Source organism: Dermochelys coriacea, chromosome 26 (genome assembly GCF_009764565.3).
Source record: "Dermochelys coriacea isolate rDerCor1 chromosome 26, rDerCor1.pri.v4, whole genome shotgun sequence".
NCBI lineage: Eukaryota > Metazoa > Chordata > Testudines > Dermochelyidae > Dermochelys > Dermochelys coriacea.
In genome coordinates, this window is record NC_050093.1 from 5,954,700 (window position 1) to 5,971,490 (window position 16,791).

General features: G+C 44.2%; 1 protein-coding gene across 12 annotated transcripts in view; it reads left to right on the forward strand.

Annotated features, from left to right (window-relative positions):
- The first annotated feature begins 3,967 nt into the window (after nucleotides 1-3,967).
- The window catches only part of PIWIL2 (piwi like RNA-mediated gene silencing 2), a 39,052-nt gene continuing 26,228 nt past the window's right edge, over nucleotides 3,968-16,791 (forward strand). For 9 of the 12 annotated variants that reach the window (XM_038385069.2, XM_038385076.2, XM_038385075.2 and 6 more), the window contains exons 1-7: nucleotides 4,481-4,842; nucleotides 8,718-8,817; nucleotides 8,961-9,102; nucleotides 10,663-10,878; nucleotides 12,375-12,485; nucleotides 13,272-13,389; nucleotides 14,435-14,559. In XM_038385069.2, the coding sequence (XP_038240997.1) occupies nucleotides 4,546-4,842; nucleotides 8,718-8,817; nucleotides 8,961-9,102; nucleotides 10,663-10,878; nucleotides 12,375-12,485; nucleotides 13,272-13,389; nucleotides 14,435-14,559 (1,109 nt within the window). In that variant the 5' untranslated portion in view covers nucleotides 4,481-4,545. Of the gene's footprint in view, nucleotides 4,238-4,480; nucleotides 4,843-8,717; nucleotides 8,818-8,960; nucleotides 9,103-10,662; nucleotides 10,879-12,374; nucleotides 12,486-13,271; nucleotides 13,390-14,434; nucleotides 14,560-16,791 lie in introns of those variants that run through there. The other 3 variants (XM_038385074.2, XM_038385073.2, XM_038385072.2) reach the window with 3 other exon arrangements.

A 16,791-nucleotide genomic window follows, 5' to 3' on the forward strand; every position in this document is an offset into this window, starting at 1 on the left:
ATAAGATTGGCCTAAAATTGGCAAGGTCTTCTGCTTTCTGCAGCATTCCAATTCAGAATTTTTTAAAAAGTTGATTGAATCAAATTTGAAATTTAATATTACATTAATCTCTTTTCAGAAATTAACTTTTGCAGTGTACTAAATTTTTAATATGGTTCTACGTGTGAGGTAGCATGGTCTAGTGGACTGGGATTCAGGAGATCTGGTTTGTATTCCTGGCTGTGCTAATGGTCCCTGTTGGAAACAGGGCACTGAACTAGATGGACCACTGATTTGACTCAGTATGTCAAATCCTATGTTACTGTATTGTGTTTAGCCATTGTACAAATGTCCCTCAGTAAGGAGCCCACTAGAACCTTTATTCAGAACAGGAGATGGAGGCTTAAGGCCTTGTGAAAATGGAACTATATTCCAGGAAGTCTCCAGCCATCCTTCTGTGGGTGACTCTCTGTCTCTCTAACAGGTGCCCCTCCTTTCCTCACCTTCAGACCTACCTGCATGATCCCTGAAGCACCATACCTTTTTTTTTAGGTTCATCCTCTGTTTCTGAGTGGAGTCCAGGGTATCTGAGACACTCTTGATGCTATAGTAGGTAGCAGCCCCAAAGATCATCAGGCAGTGGGGAAAACCCAGCACCTCATTCCGCATCAGAGTCCAGGTTAGGAGGTCTTTGGCGAGCTCCTCAAACAATATCTCTGTGCTGCTGGCTCCGTGGTTGGGAGCTAAACCTGCCATAAAGAGGAAAGACAAAGACAGCAGTCAGTGTGAGAATGCTGCAGCCCATGTACCTGCAAGTGGCATTCTCATAATGATGACAAATCTCAGCACCTGTTGGCTTCAATAAGGGTTTCATCTGTTTACACCAGGAGTGAATTTGGTCCATGGACTTTATCTACATCTGCAATGGAGCCCTCAATCAGCCCACAAATATACATGGCTCAAGACTGATGAGGCTGCCCAATTCACACTCCATACCCTCAAGGACTCTATATATTGTAAAAAAGGTGTAGCCATAATAAAATGATACATTCTTTAAAAATGCCAGTAGCATGGATGAAAAAGCATCTGTTTAAGGATCTGAATATTTTATGCAAAGACATTTCATGGATACTTTTAGGAAGGCTTGGGGTTTTTGTAAAGGTTTTTCAAAATCTAATATTAGTAACAATTGTACTGATGTTTAGAGTGCCTATTATCATGGCACATTAAAATACAGTAGTTAAAAAGAATACCCATGAAATCAGATACTCTCATATCATGGGCACTCAGATATCACCACCTGGACTATCCCACAAATATTTTGGGCTCAGTTCTGCACCACTGCGGTCAATGGGTGTTTTGCATGATTAATTGGGGTGCAGGCAGGATAATCAAATTAGCAAGCAAACACTGAGCAGAATAAATTACATTGTAAGCAGTTCCTCTTTGGTTTGACTGCAACGTTCCCCATCAGAGCATTGACAGCCCAGATATTGCGCTATTGGAATGGTGCATGAAAACCTGAAAGTAAAACTGATTAGGAATAGAAGTGAGACTGACCAGCCTATTTTCATTGTCCATATGAGAAAAATGCAAAAAGTGGACAAACTGTGCAGTGGTGAGAAGGAAATTAGATTGAAAAAAAATGTTAGTTTTAATATTCTAAGACATTATTCTTAGCATACGAAAGGTCCTTTATTTAAAAAAATCATTATTTTTAACTTGTGTCTACTTAAGTTATGTTAACAGTTCAATCCTTCTTTAATTCTATTAAAACAATATGAAAGATATAGTTTGATAATATGGAACAGATGGAATCTCTCTCTGACCACTCAAATAAATTATACTGGCACACTAACAGCAAGGATTTATACATAAATTTCTAAGGGCAAAGAAACACACAAAGGTCACCAAAAGTACTTACAGATGGAGATAAACACTTTATGGTACTAGAGTGTCCAGTACTATCAGGTGCTGAGTACCTTCAAATCCTGTCATCATCAATGGGATTTGGAGAGTCCCACAGGATCTGGCTGATATTCAGGAAAAGGCAATGCAAGCCATAGTGAAAAGGAGAGAGGAAAACCAATCTAGAACTCCCTTGCCTGGGAAGAGACTCACCATGTAAAGTCAAATTCAGACCTGGTGTAAGAGGGTGTAAACCAAGTCTGAATTTGTCCTAAGCCTAGAGCACAGGGTTTACAGGACTTGATCCTCCTAATTCCACTGAATAATGCAATGGGGCTGTTGCTACTTATCTCCAGCCCGGTTTCTCAGTCAGAAGGCCCAGCAAAAGCAGGGTTCAGGTGTCCAGGCCCTGGAGCCACGCAGCATCGGTAAATGAGCAATTAAGAGAAATGCTCACATGGACACAATCTCAGGCTATGGCTACACTAGAGAGCTTACAAGTGCTGCCAGTGTAGCCACTCCAAGCGATGGAAGGGAACGGAGCATTGACTTAATTAATATACCCTGTGGGTTGCTGTCCGTGGTGCTGAATGCAGCGGCCCAGCGGCGACAGAAAGGGATCAACCCCACAGCAAACGCATCGCCCCCTCTCCCAGGAGTCAGAGTAGCAGCCGTGTTAGTCTGTATTTGCAAAAAGAAAAGGAGGACTTGTGGCACCTTAGAGACTACCAAATTTATTTGAGCATAAGCTTTCGTGAGCTACAGCTCACTTCATCGGATGCATTTGGTGGAAAATACCGCATGCGATGAAGTGAGCTGTAGCTCAGGAAAGCTTATGCTCAAATAAATTTGGTAGTCTCTAAGGTGCCACAATTACTCCTTTCCCCCAGGAGTGACTCTACATCTGAACCCCATTACTCCCCACCCCCACCCCACCCCGCGCATCCTGGGGAAAAGGAGCATTATACTCTGAGAGTCGGGCGGAGACTCACTCACACGCTCGCTCGCTCACTGCAGCGTCCTCCTCTCTGGGCAAAGCACGCCAGACGGAAACAAGGGCAGAGAGAATGAGTCCTACCTGGCTGAGAAATGCCTGCAGCCCTTCCCGCTCCCTCTGCTAAACTGGTGTGACCAGACTCTGAGGAGGACTGCCGGTTTCCCTTCCGGCTCTGCAGTATCACCTAGCCTAGCAGCCCCTGCCGTGGACCAGAACTCCCTTGTGTTAGGGGTTCTCAAACTGGGGGTTATGACATGAGCTGTCAGCCTCCACCCCAAACCTCACTTCATTTATAATAGTGCTAAATATGTAAAAGTGTTTGTAATTTATGGGGGGGGGCGCTACACTCAGAGGCTTGCTGTGTGAAAGGGGTCACCAGTACAAAAGTCTAAGAACCGCTGTGTTAGGCGCTATACAAACACTGAACAAAAACAAGGTCCCTGACCCAAATAGTTTACTAGCTAAGTAAATAGATTACCCTGGGCAAGCTGCTTCACGCTGCCTCAGTTTCCTCATTTGGTAATAATACCTAGCACGCAAAGGGGTTGTGAGGTTTAATTGATTGATGTTTTATAGCACACTGAAATCTTAGGATAAGTTGCAATTTTTCAATATTTTCAATGAAAAGAGGCCTTTTTAAACGAAATGTCTGTAGATGTTTAATTTTTTTTTTTTTAATTTTAAAAACCAAGACTGGAAAAGCCAAATTTTTATTTCCATTTTTGTGGGGTTTTCTTTATCGTCTCTCCTTTGCCCCACTCTATCAGCAGGAAAAGGAGGTAGCTACTTGCATTACATTCTAAATTTGGTTGTTTTTAATTGAAATTTAACAATTAGAGGGGCCTGTCTCCCAGGATAAACACAGAATGCCATGTGGGGATGAATAGCACATGGGCTTCACCATTCACTATGTGGGGGTGATACTGCTATATCCCCTGCGCTGCGGCACTAGTCACTGAATGGGAGGATTTTACCCCTTTGCTCTGCCCCCCCCCTTCTCCTCAACTTTGGTAGCTCCCAGGCAAGGACTCTGACATGGGCGGGCCCCGGGGGGGATAGTCTCCAATGGGAGGGTGGAGCTGAGTGAAAGACGGCGGCGTGGCCCAATGGAGGACCGCCGTGGAGCCGGGCGTCAGGGCGAGGCGCTGAGGCTCGGCCGTGAGCGCGCGAAAGGGGAGGATTGTGCCGAGCGTCGTGTCCGGCCCGGTCAGGGCAGCCCCTAGCGCCGGGGGCAGGACGCCGGCCGAGGCTGGGAAAGGGGGTAGCGGGCCCCTGGGTCCCCCGGGGAAGGGAGACAGGAGGGGGCTGGAAAGGGCCGAGACCCCCCCCCCCGAGAGCGGGAGCCTGGGACAGGTTGGACCCCCAGAGGGGGGGCGACGGGTTGGATCCCCGGAGGGGAAGCGGGGGGGGGCGGCGGGTTGGATCCCCGGAGGGGAAGCGGGGGGGGCGGCGGGTTGGATCCCCGGAGGGGAAGCGGGGGGGGCGGCGGGTTGGATCCCCGGAGGGGGGAGGGGAAGCGGGGGGGGGCGGCGGGTTGGATCCCCGGAGGGGGGAGGGGAAGCGGGGGGGGCGGCGGGTTGGATCCCCGGGGGCGTTACAGCAATGGGCACTGTACCTGGAGGTTGGCCCTGGAGGGGGTTGCCCCTGAGCTGCCCCCCTGGATGCCAGGCAGGGGGCTGCACCCAGGTCCCTGGCCTGTTGGTGACCCCACCCCCTCGTACCTGCCTTTATGCCACACGTGTTTTCTCTCTGGCAGCCTCGCCATGGATCCCTGGAGGCCCCCTTTCCAGGGCTCTGCCCCCTTTCGCAAGCCCTGTGGGGCCCGCATGCCTGGGCCTCAGCAGCAGCTGCCTCGGGCCGAGCATCTGGTCCATGGCCGGGCAGCCTCCGTCCCACATGCCAGCAGGATGCAGAGGCTGCCAGAGGAGCCACGGCAGCCAGCAGGGCTGGTACAGCAGGTAAACGTTCCAGTGGGGGCCCCATCACTGTCAAAGTCATATGTCTCGCTGGGAACATCTTGCCTATTCATTTATGTATTTGTATTACAGTACTGCCTAGAAGTCCCAGTCACGGCCCCATTGTGCTGGGTGATGCACAGACTGGTTGAGCCAGGGGAATGACTGGGATTCCCATAACTGACTGTTAGATGGAAGGAGATGTTTATCTCTCCTAGGATATGTTTGTTAGAAAGTGTCATTTCCAACTTGAATAGACAAACTTGCCCTAGCTCTAATCAAGCTGGCATACTAAAAATAGCAGTGTAGCTGGGCAGCACAAGCAGCGGGAGGGGTTAGCCCTGCCCCAAGTACAACCCCACCTGAGATCCTCGTTATGTACTTGGGTGGCTAGTCCCTCATGCTGCTCCAGCTATACTTCTCTTTTTAGCATGCTAGCTTGATCAGAGCTAGCACAGGTATGTCTGCTTGAGCTGGAAATTACACCTTCCAGTTGCAATGTGGACATAGTCTTAATTTGTTTACTCTGTGTTGGCCAGCACTTTGCAAAGGGTCAGTTTCCCTTTCCTCTGTATAGATAGTCAATTTCTCTTACTGTGGTTGTGAGTTATTCTTGCAGCAACAAGCGGGAGGAAAACCAATTTTTAAAATTACAAAAGCTGTAATAAGTGTCTGGGGGGCTTGGGCTGGTGCAAGCTGTGGAACTATCTTTTAACTTATTTTAAATTGATTAGATCTTGCTGCCTTGCCTCTCAGAGTTCCCTCCCCTATCAAATATTTAGATTTCATTTAATTGCCTTGGGTCATTTCAACACTAATCTAAAATGTCTTATTTGCAATGAGACCCCTTGGACAGGATTGGAAGAAGCAAGTTTCTGCTTCATTCCTTAAAGCAGTGGTTCTCAACTGTGGTCCACAGGGGAAAGCCCCCGGCACACTGGGCCAGTTTGTTTACCTGCCATGTCTGCAGGTTCAGTCGGTCGCTGGGCGCAGTTTGCCGCTCCAGGGCAATGGGGACTGCAGGAAGGGCAGCCAGCACATCCCTCGGCCCGTGCTGCTTCCAACAGCCCTCATTGGCCGGGCACAGCAAACCGCGGCCAGTGGGAGCTGCTATCGGCCGAACCTGCGGAAGCGGCAGGTAAATAAACTGGCGCGCCAGGAGTTTTCCCTGAACAAGCCGTGGCCCACAGTTGAGAACCACTGCCTTAAAGAGAGCTATATAAGGTGCTCACTCATTTTATTCACTCCCCCCTTCAAAATTATAGCTTCTTCCCATCAGAGTAGTCTTTAAGAAGCGTAGCAAAATCTGACTTTTGATATTTTTAATTCTTAATATAACAATGTCTAAGTAACTTTATCAGAGACTTGCTATGACAACTTTATTTCTAGACTCTAAGCTCTCCAGGGCAGACTGTCTCTGGTTAGGTGTCTACGGATCAGTGATAACATTCTGATTGCTTAGAAAATAATAGCAGTGAATGTATTTGTTCTAGCTAAGGACATTATATTGACATTAATCTAAACAAGTGCAACTGAATAGCAGTTCTTATCGCTGTGTCTGATGATGTTGACTAGTGGAATAAACTGAATATGCTCTCTGCAGCATGGATCACGTCTGAGCATTCGTTCTCTTTCTCTTAAGAGGCCTGGACGTGTTTCCTTGTTTACTTATTTGTAGGGGCTCTGTTGAACCTACAACAGCCAGCTTCCTAGAATGCTTCCTGTTAAGGTCTGGAACAAAAACTTTATTATAGGATAAGAATGTCACTGGTAATTCAACTGCTTTTGTAATAATTTTAAGTTAAAAAGGTTTAGCTTTAGAATTAATTGCTGCTTGGCAGTTGCGAGTGTGTAACCTGAGGTCTGTAGTCTACAAACCTCTGCAGGGAGATCTTACAGCTGCAGCAAATTGATATTTGTTGGGGAAAAGCTGAGAAAACTCTGCTTTTGGTCTGCTTGGGTTGCATGGAAATACTGCTGTCGAATAGATTCATAGATACTAAGGTCAGAAGGGACCATTCTGATCATCTAGTCCGACCTCCTGCACAGCGCAGGCCACAGAATCTCACCCACTCACTCCTATGAGAAACCTCACCTATGTCTGAGCTATTGAAGTCCTTAAATCATGGTTTAAAGACTTCAAGGAGCAGAGAAGCCTCCCTCAAGTCACCCATGCCCCATGCTACAGAGGAAGGCGAAAAACCTCCAGGGCCTCTCCAATCTGCCCTGGAGGAAAATTCCTTCCCGACCCCAAATCTGGCGATCAGCTAAACCCTGAGCATATGGGCAAGATTCACCAGCCAGATACTACAGAAAATTCTTTCCTGGGTAACTCAGATCCCATCCATCTAATATCCCATCTCAGGGGATTTGGCCTATTTACCCTGAATATTTAAAGATCAATTACTTACCAAAATCCCATTATCCCATCATACCATCTCCTCCATAAACTTATCGAGTAGAATCTTAAAACCAGATAGATCTTTTGCCCCCACTGCTTCCCTTGGAAGGCTATTCCAAAACTTCACTCCTCTGATGGTTAAAAACCTTCGTCTAATTTCAAGTCTAAACTTCCTGGTGGCCAGTTTATACCCATTTGTTCTTGTGTCCACATTGGTGCTGAGCTGAAATAATTCCTCTCCCTCTCCTGTATTTATCCCTCTGATATATTTATAGAGAGCAATCAGATCTCCCCTCAACCTTCTTTTAGTTAGGCTAAACAAGCCAAGCTCCTCAAGTCTCCTTTCATAAGACAAGTTTTCCATTCCTCGGATCATCCTAGTAGCCCTTCTCTGTACCTGCTCCAGTTTGAATTCATCCTTTTTAAACATGGGAGACCAGAACTGCACACAGTATTCTAGGTGAGGTCTCACCAGTGCCTTGTATAATGGTACTAAAACCTCCTTATCCCTACTGGAAATGCCTCTCCTGATGCATCCCAAAACCGCATTAGCTTTTTTCACAGCCATATCACATTGGCGGCTCGTAGTCATCCTATGATCAACCAATACTCCAAGGTCCTTCTCCTCTTCCGTTACTTCTAATTGATGCGTCCCCAACTTATAACTAAAATTCATGTTATTAATCCCTAAATGCATAACCTTACACTTCTCACTATTAAATTTCATCCTATTACTATTACTCCAGTTTACAAGATCATCCAGATCCTCCTGTATAATATCCCGATCCTTCTCCGAATTGGCAATACCTCCCAGCTTTGTATCATCTGCAAACTTTATTAGCACACTCCCACTTTTTGTGCCAAGGTCAGTAATAAAAAGATTGGTCCCAAAACCGATCCCCGAGGAACTCCACTGGTAACCTCCCTCCAACCTGACAGTTTGCCTTTCAGTAGGACTCGTGGCAGTCTCCCCTTTAACCAATTCCTTATCCACCTTTTGATGTTCATATTGATCCCCATCTTCTCCAGTTTAACTCATCATTCCCCATGTGGCACGGTATCAAATGCCTTACTGAAATCTAGGTAAATTAGATCCACTGCATTTCCTTTATCTAAAAAGTCTGTTACTTTTTCAAAAAAGGAGATTAGGTTGGTTTGGCACGATCTACCTTTTGTAAAACCATGTTGTATTTTGTCCCATTTACCATTGACTTCAATGTCCTTAACTAATTTCTCCTTCAAAATTTTTTCCAGGACCTTGCATACTACAGATGCAATAAGCATAAATAAGAATAAGCTGCTCCCTTAAGATTTCTCTAGAGAGGTTTTCCGTACTTTGTAGTTATGCTTCAGAACCTAAGAGAGAGTTTCTTGCATGATATATACCTTGGAAGTACAGCTAATCCATTGAGATTGTTGTTCCTTTTAGGTCTTAATGAGGCTTCTCTTTAAAGCTTTATCCTTTGGCTTTCTGCAGGAGCCTCTGGCATCTGTCATGACTCTGCCTTCCATGTTCCAAGGACTTGGTTTTGAAACAATTCCGAGACCTGCCTTGGGACGGGCAGTTCAGCCTTTGGGTAAGTTATCCCAGTCTTGTATAAGTTTCTGTTCTGTTCCGGTAAAGGCTGTTGTGTGGTGTAGTATTTAAACGGGTAAAGAAACCTCTTTCATATCTTGGGGGGTTTCTTCAGGCATGTTTTGAATCTATCCCTTCATTCAGGTCGAGGTATCTTGGGCAAGGGCATGGGTGGTATGGAGGCCAATCCTAAAGCAGTCATGCCAGTGCAGCCCACCTTTCCATCACCAAATGTCATGCCAGCTGGGTACAGCAAGGTGGAGAGGATGCCGCTTTTCCCTGGCAGGTGAGTAAAATGTTTCCTTGAGCTGAACTCCTTGGTTCAGAAAGAACTGTGTGTGTGATGCTTAGTCAGCAATAGCTTTCATATACCAGTGAACTAGGCTTGTACACTGCTCATTTGCAGTGTATGTAACAGACATTGGAGATGGCTTACTAGACTAAATAGCAGGTTTGATATACTAGTGCTCCTCAGCGGCACAGGCTTGAAACGCAGCAGGGCTGATTCAATCTTTTATTCTGCCAAGGCAGGTCGGTTGAGTATGCTGCCATTTGCTATGTGCTGGTCTTTTGAATGAGATTAAAAACAAGGTCTTTCTGCTCTATATGGGTGGTAAAAATGGTGGTGGTTTTTTGTGCAAGTTGAAAAGTCCTTTGATGTCCTTGGCCAGAGTTCCCTCTCTTGTGGTGTTTGATTGCAGGCCTGCATGCCAGAGGTGGCTGCATTTCAGTGATAAACAATTTAATGCTTGTAGGTCAACTGGGGGATGAAAATGCTCTGGAAATGAGGTTTATTAGTATTAACACAACTCGGAGGCATGATCTTAGTCTCTTTGTCTCTCAGGAAATCAGTACAGTAATTGTGTTTGACATTGCCAGTCTGGAGGATTGTATGCAGCAGTTGCTATTGGTTGGGCAGGATGATGAAAGAGCTGCATTCTAGTTTTCTTTGTCATTCTGCTGTAGAGTATGTGTGGTAAGAGGATTGAGGTAGAGTGTCATTAGACAGATTGTCAAGATGTGTGTGGCAGTAAACTTTCTCACGCTTTTTGTAAAGGGTCTGGGCTGCTGTTCTATCCTATTTCACCTTGGGACAGGTATAGCAAGCAATTGTACTGATGGAAAAATCAAATATACAATCCATGCGGAGGAGCAAAATGGAAATTGTTTGCTCTTAGCACAACCCATAAACCTCTGTTTTCAACCACATTTCAAAGAAAGTGGGTGGAGAACTCACTTAAAACTAGACTGGGTAGAGTTTTGGGAGAATGGACTGTATCTTTACTACAGGCATAGCACAATGGAGCCTCATGCACTTAAGCACTACTGTAATACAAATGATAAATAAGAAGAATGTATCATAGGGAATTGTCTTGTACTGGCTTGTGGGGAAGGCTTAGATGGAACTTTAACAGCTCTCTTCCATCATCCGTCCTTGTCTGTCCTAAAACTCCCTGGGCAAGAGTCAGGTATCACTGGCACGCTACTTTTGTAGGGTTTGGGCTCTGGAACACGAATATCGGAGAGCCCTCTGGGTGCAAGAAGTCATAACTGTACCATTTGGTGAAGGACAAATCTGCAGAAAGAAGAAATGCCATCTAGCTAGTGATTCACAGGTGTGTCGAGTTTGGCTGCAGTCTGAGTCTTGTCAGGCTTGGATCTTGGTCTTAGGCTTAAATAAGCTTCAGCCTCAAAACCAGAGGAGTGGAATAAAGACCGACCAAAACCTCTTTTAACCTGTATTCACATCTGTCAAGTAATGTTTATCTAATGTATAATGAGGGTGGAAACTAAAAGTTGGGGAAGGGTTAACATTTTTACTTTTCATTCTTGAATATGGATTCAGAATTCTTGGCCGTGGGCAAATGGAAGCTCCACCTGTCCCTCTTGGAAGAGCAGCCATGTCACTTGGCAGGGTGTTGTGCAAAGTTCCTACAGACTTGACTTTCCTGCGCACAGGTGTGCTTCAGCCTCAGCTCTCGCAGCCACTGCTGTCACCCCTCAGGTTTGCGCCCCAGCCAGAAAGTCCTCTTCCCATCCTTGTTGAACAGATGGAGAGAAAGTAAGTGAGAGATGGATGCGGTGAGTTGCACACTTATTTCTAAACATCTCTTAAATCAACTAGTAGGTACATAGATCTGTAGCCATTTATACTGTAGAAACCCCTAAGGAAAATCCTCTGTTCAGTGATGTGGCTTGGTGCCTGGTGGACTCATTGCTGCAGACTTTTGTATGCTGTTGGGGGAAGAGGGTGCCAATATCTACCTCTCATATTCTGCATTGATGCCTTCTGTTATGGGGCTTTGGTCTTGGATTAACAAAGAAATAGGACTTGATGCAGAGTGGAAACCACAGAGAAACAGCAGGGTTCTGTGAGGGAAGGATTTCTTAGGTGCCATGAAAAAGCTAAGAGAAGGGCTAGCTTACTTAGTGGAAGAAACTACAATATCTACATTACATTACACAAACTGAAAACTATTTCCCCATGCTAATTTTTCCCCCTACTGTTGTTCACACCTTGGCAACAGTTTGAAATGGGCCACCCTGATTACCACTACAAAAGTGATTTTTTCCTCCTGCTGATAATCAACCATTTCAATTGAATTGTCTCATTAGACAACCGCCATCTTTTCATGTACTGTGTGTTGTGATTATATATAATATATATATTTTCATATTCCTACTGTATTTTCCACTCCATGCATCTGATGAAGTGGGTTTCAGCCCACGAAAGCTGGTGCCCAAATAAATTTTAGTCTCTAAGGTGCCACAAGTACTCCTCGTTGTTTTTACAATATCTAGGTAACCTTTCTCTGAAACTGGCTAATGAAAAATGCTGACAGTGGTGGCGTGTGTAGCTTTGTGCAGCTGTTTCCCACTGATAGCTGCTGTCTTACACTCTAACTTGCTAATTGTAGAGCAGGGGGAGCCATTTTTGAACATATTCTAAGATAGACTGGGCACCCGGCTACCTGACTTAGTTTAGGACTAGTAACATGGATCATGTGGCGGGAGAAGGGTTGGGAACAGTACTAGTGACCTTCAGGAAGACACTTCCAGACCAAACAATCCAGATTCTAAACAGACTTCACACAATGTGAATCTGCAGTATTGCAAAGCTGAGCCAACTTCACTGGGATAGGATATTGCTACAACTTGTCTCTTAAAACTAATGTTTTTTTAAACAGGCATTGTGATAAGAACACTCAGTCACTGAACAAACTTTAGTAGGTCACTTAACCTCTTTTTTCATAGTTTACGCATCTGCAAAATGGATACCATATTTCCTGCCTTTCAGTGGGTGTTGGGAGTTGAAGAATGTTTGCAAAGTGCTTTGAGATGCGCATGTGGAAAGTATTAATGATGTTCTCAGCACATACTAATTGTTGCACAGGTGCACAGTACAGAAGAGGTCTAGGGGTGGTGTTGATGCACTCAGATTTTTTTTTTTTCTCAGATCCTCAGCCAGTGCTGGCATCCTGTGCTGCCACTTTGCATTAATCTAGACAAAACTATTATATGCCTCCTTTTGTCTTCCTTCCCTTCATATCTTTACAGAGAACCGGTAATGAAGCAAGGATCCAAAGGAACTCCTCTCCCCTTGGGATTGAACCTGATTAAAATACACTGCAAAAATGAAGCTGTTTACCAGTACCATGTGACTTTCAGGTAGGGACACCTTGCACGCTTGAACATCTATCTCAATTATAGTAAGGTTTGTAGAGGTATAGAAGCTAGTGAAATTAGCAGTGGAACTCGTATGACTTCTGTGAACTTGCCCCTCTGAATGATTTTCAAGCAATTCTCATGGAGATTTGGAGGACAGAATGCCCAGGGAAAATTATCCTTAATTTAAATTGATTTCAAAATTCCTGAAATTAAGTGTTAGGGAACATCTTATCCTTTGAGTATCTGGATTTAATTAGAGGAATGTTATGGTAACAATTCTTCCAGAATCCTTCTGGTGGTCACAACTATCCTGGAGATGTAACACAATTCAAATCCGTTCTCTTGGCATAAAGCATTAATACTGTACCATGAGCATTAATAATTACTCTGGAATAGCCACTAGATGGGGCAACAGTCACAAACGTTGTGTGATGTTTTAGGTCTTCGTTGCAATAAGTTGCCGTAGCATTGGGGTAAGGATTGTGCTGTGTCGGTTGCACAGTAGAGTTGATTTGAACCCCTGCTTTCTTCTTGTGTTTTGATATTAATCTGCATATTGCACGGATTTTTTCCTCTGTTGCGGTATTATTGGCTCGGGTTTGAGTTATGGCTGTGGCAGAGTTGTAAGGTGTCATACTAAAGCACTCAGAGCCTGTAATGGACGCAATAGCGTTAACTAGAATTTGAATGCATACTCGTATTTTCCAAGTAAAAGGATATTGCGGACCCTATAAAGCATTCTCTCTCCTCTTCTCCCCACCTTCTCCTTAACTCCCTGACCTGCAGTCCTAATGTGGAATGCAAGAGTATGCGGTTTGGGATGATGAAGGAGCATAGATCGGTGACAGGAGACGTTACGGCATTTGATGGCTCTATCCTCTACCTGCCTATCAAGTTGCCTCAAGTAAGACATCACACTGGTGCAGAAAACACACAGGCTGATTCTTGCCGGGTGCCACATGGTTTGAGCTATTATAGGGTGCCAGAGTGTATCATTTGGGTACTTGGCTTTTTTAGAAAGTGAAAGTGAAACTTATCAGAAAAAACTGAAGGTATTTTATCCTGTGACTGGCATATCCTAAACCAGTAATTCTTAAGGTCTGGGTTAGATTTCCATAATCCACGGAATATGTGTAAAATTCTTGTGAGCTCAGAAACAGCTGACAATTTCAGATGTTTTAAATGGCTTTCCCCCATTCTCACAAGTAAAGAAACACACACATTCCCCATACGCTTCAGGAACTAGAAAAGGGAATAATTTGCCTCTCTAACAAGTAGAGATGAGGAAGGGAGCCTGGAGTGTGTGGCAAGGGATCATGGCTTTGATACCATTCTGTCTCCACTTAGCAGAATTGCTGCACAATTGGCAGTTTGGGGGACCCAGGACTAGAATAGACAAGGAATTTACATGTCCAAATTGGTGTACTTCAGCGGTTACATCTGGGAAGTTTGCACAGCACCTGTCTGCAGTACTTATCTTTCAGGAGCACAAAACTGTCATTCACCAGCAGGCAGCGCACACAGATTTGCCAATATAACTAAGTCTTGGAAGTTTCAAGACTGTATCACAAAACATATCACTACAAGTCTACTGGGTCAGAACAAAAATCTGGTTCAGCGTCTTCATCTATCTCAGGAGCTGGAAGCGGGAGAAGGGAGCTGTGATTTTTGCCAACAGCGCTTCAGGTGGAGCATTGTGCCGAGACCAGATACTTGCATCTCCCCAAAAAAGTTTCCCCTCCTAGTGGGGATTATCTTGTATGGAGCTGCTCTTGCTTGGAAGACACTGGATGCTCCCTGGTGATGGAGAGATTAATCCTTTTGGACAGCAGGAAGGACCTGCTGTAGCAAAATCTCAGCTACAAGGTGGCTCCAGAGGGGTTTTCTAGTTAATGGTCTGAGTAATTTCACTTCTTGCTGCTGCTAAAATGTCTTCATCTCTGCACTAGACTGTTGATCTGATGTGTCAGAGAAAGACAGATGGAGCGGAGATCACCATAAAGCTTCAGATGACCAAAATCCTAGAGCCCAGCTCGGACCTGTGCATTCCGTTTTACAATGTGGTTTTCAGGAGGTAAGGAAAGGTTGAGGCCAGTGACTTGGCATGATGCTTAATCATTGACTTGAATGCAAGGCTACCAGCCAGTTGACAGGACATCCCAGGAGTGTAATGGCTATTCTTTACTGGAGACTTGGGTTGCATTTATTCAGTCTCTTGCTTCTGGGGTTTGCTCAAGTTTCTAAACGGTTGCAGCTCTGACAGACTGAAGGGATGATGTTTGCCTCAGGCTGTACAGTGCTTCATTCCTTGTCTGAAGGTTGATGCCTGAGAAAAGCGAGGGGGGGATGAGGGGGTAGGGGGGATTGTGGTGTGGAGTATAAAGGGAGAGGGAATTCCTCCAAAAACATGAGGAGAAGTTTGAATCTTCCAAAGCTAGATAGGGGACTGAGGAAGGGACCTACTACACATATACCAACACCCTATTACTACAGGGTAATTTTTGAAGACACCTGCATCCTAATCTAAAATCTATCTGCTTATTCTGAACCATGTTCAGTGACCTCATCAGCTATTTAAGCACTGATCTCAGACTAACCGTCTGCCTTGCCTTCTGATTATGAATGCCAGAATCTCTTGCAAGGATTCAAACAATATTTTGTACGTGTAGTCTGGGACATCAGAGGTTTCAGTCCTGCCCCAAACAAATCAAGGAGAGTCTTGTTTTAGAACATCTATTTTTTTTTCTTTTCATTGTGCTGTTTCACTCACTAGACTCCCATTTCCTGGGCATGGTGTTTATAGTTCATTTAGACAGATTGAACCTGTGAGAAATTTTTTTTTCTTTTGCTCTTCTCCTTCCTTTGCTTTGTTTTAAGGAACACTCAGTTCTTTATTTGGCAAGATTTCTCTAATCCTAATCCTGCACTATGGTCATGAATGAAAGTTATGTCATTGACTTCACTGGATGCAAGATCAAGACCAATGGAGGGCTGAGGAAATTAAATGTTAAACCCAGGGACAACCACTTTATTTTCTTGCACACAAGGAACGAGTGATGGGAGAAAAGCACCAGGAACCATATTTTAGTTCTTCGGAGAAATTGAATGAATCTGTTTTTGACCAATTACTTTATTTTTTCTTCTGTGTTGAAGTTGCACAGAGTTGGTTTGTTTGGTTTTTTTCAGGAGGTTCTATTTGTATTCTCCAATTTTCTTTGAGTTTTCCAGTCTCTTTAAAATGAGTAAAATGGGCATTGGTAATTTGTTGTTTTAAGATTTTTATTTTTTTTTTTGGAGGCGGGGGCGGGAAAGCTGTAAAGCCTAATGACTAAAATGCTTTCATGAATGCTTACAAAAAATGTCAATTAAGCCATTGTTTTGTATTTAAAATTTTAAACCTTTCCCCTCCAGTGTGTTTGCAACACAGACATTGCACCATTGGGCTAGTGCATGAGAATTTGAAAATGAAGGCAGCTAATCTGTTTTCGTTGCCCTGGTTGAGAGAGATGCAAAAGTGAACAGTAGTTTATTGGTGAAATGTTGATTAGATTTTGAAATTATTTCAGTTTGAGTAATCTCAGGTGGAGATAGAAACACAAATGTACAGATTAATCTGATAATGGTTAACCACATGAATACAAAAAGAAAAGGAGGACTTGTGGCACCTGCATCCGATGAAGTGAGCTGTAGCTCACGAAAGCTTATGCTCTAATAAATTTTAGTCTCTAAGGTGCCACAATTCCTCCTTTTCTTTTTGCGAATACAGACTAACACGGCTGCTACTCTGAAACACATGAATACAATAACTTAGTTAGTTTCTTCATACGTAAGCTTTTCTAAAAGGGGACCTGCAAAGGGAGGGGCAATGTGTTTTGGGGGGTTATTGGGAAGAAATGTTTGCTTTCTGATAAAGGCCTGGAGGTTTTTTTTTTGTTTTTTTTCCTCAAAAGTTTTTATATTGGAAACTCAGGCCTTGTCTGCAATGTTCTTACTGGAAAATTCTGTGGTTAACTAGAGAACTCGTAGGATTATGACACTCCAGGAACCAAGAGAACAGAACCTGAGCAATGGAGAGTGGGAGAGACTTGATTTTTAGTCTCTGTTTTAAATGTTTTTGTTGTTGTTGACACCAATTTAACTCAAACATTGACAAACTTGTGGGAGAAAAGAGAATTGTTTTGAAAGATTCAGCAACACCCCTTTCCTCCATGCCCTCAACTGAGGTCTTAGAAAGCTCCCACTCCAGTTCTTTAGTCCTTCAGCAAAAACAGGGGAGGTGACCTTCCTAATATATGAAGGTAAAACA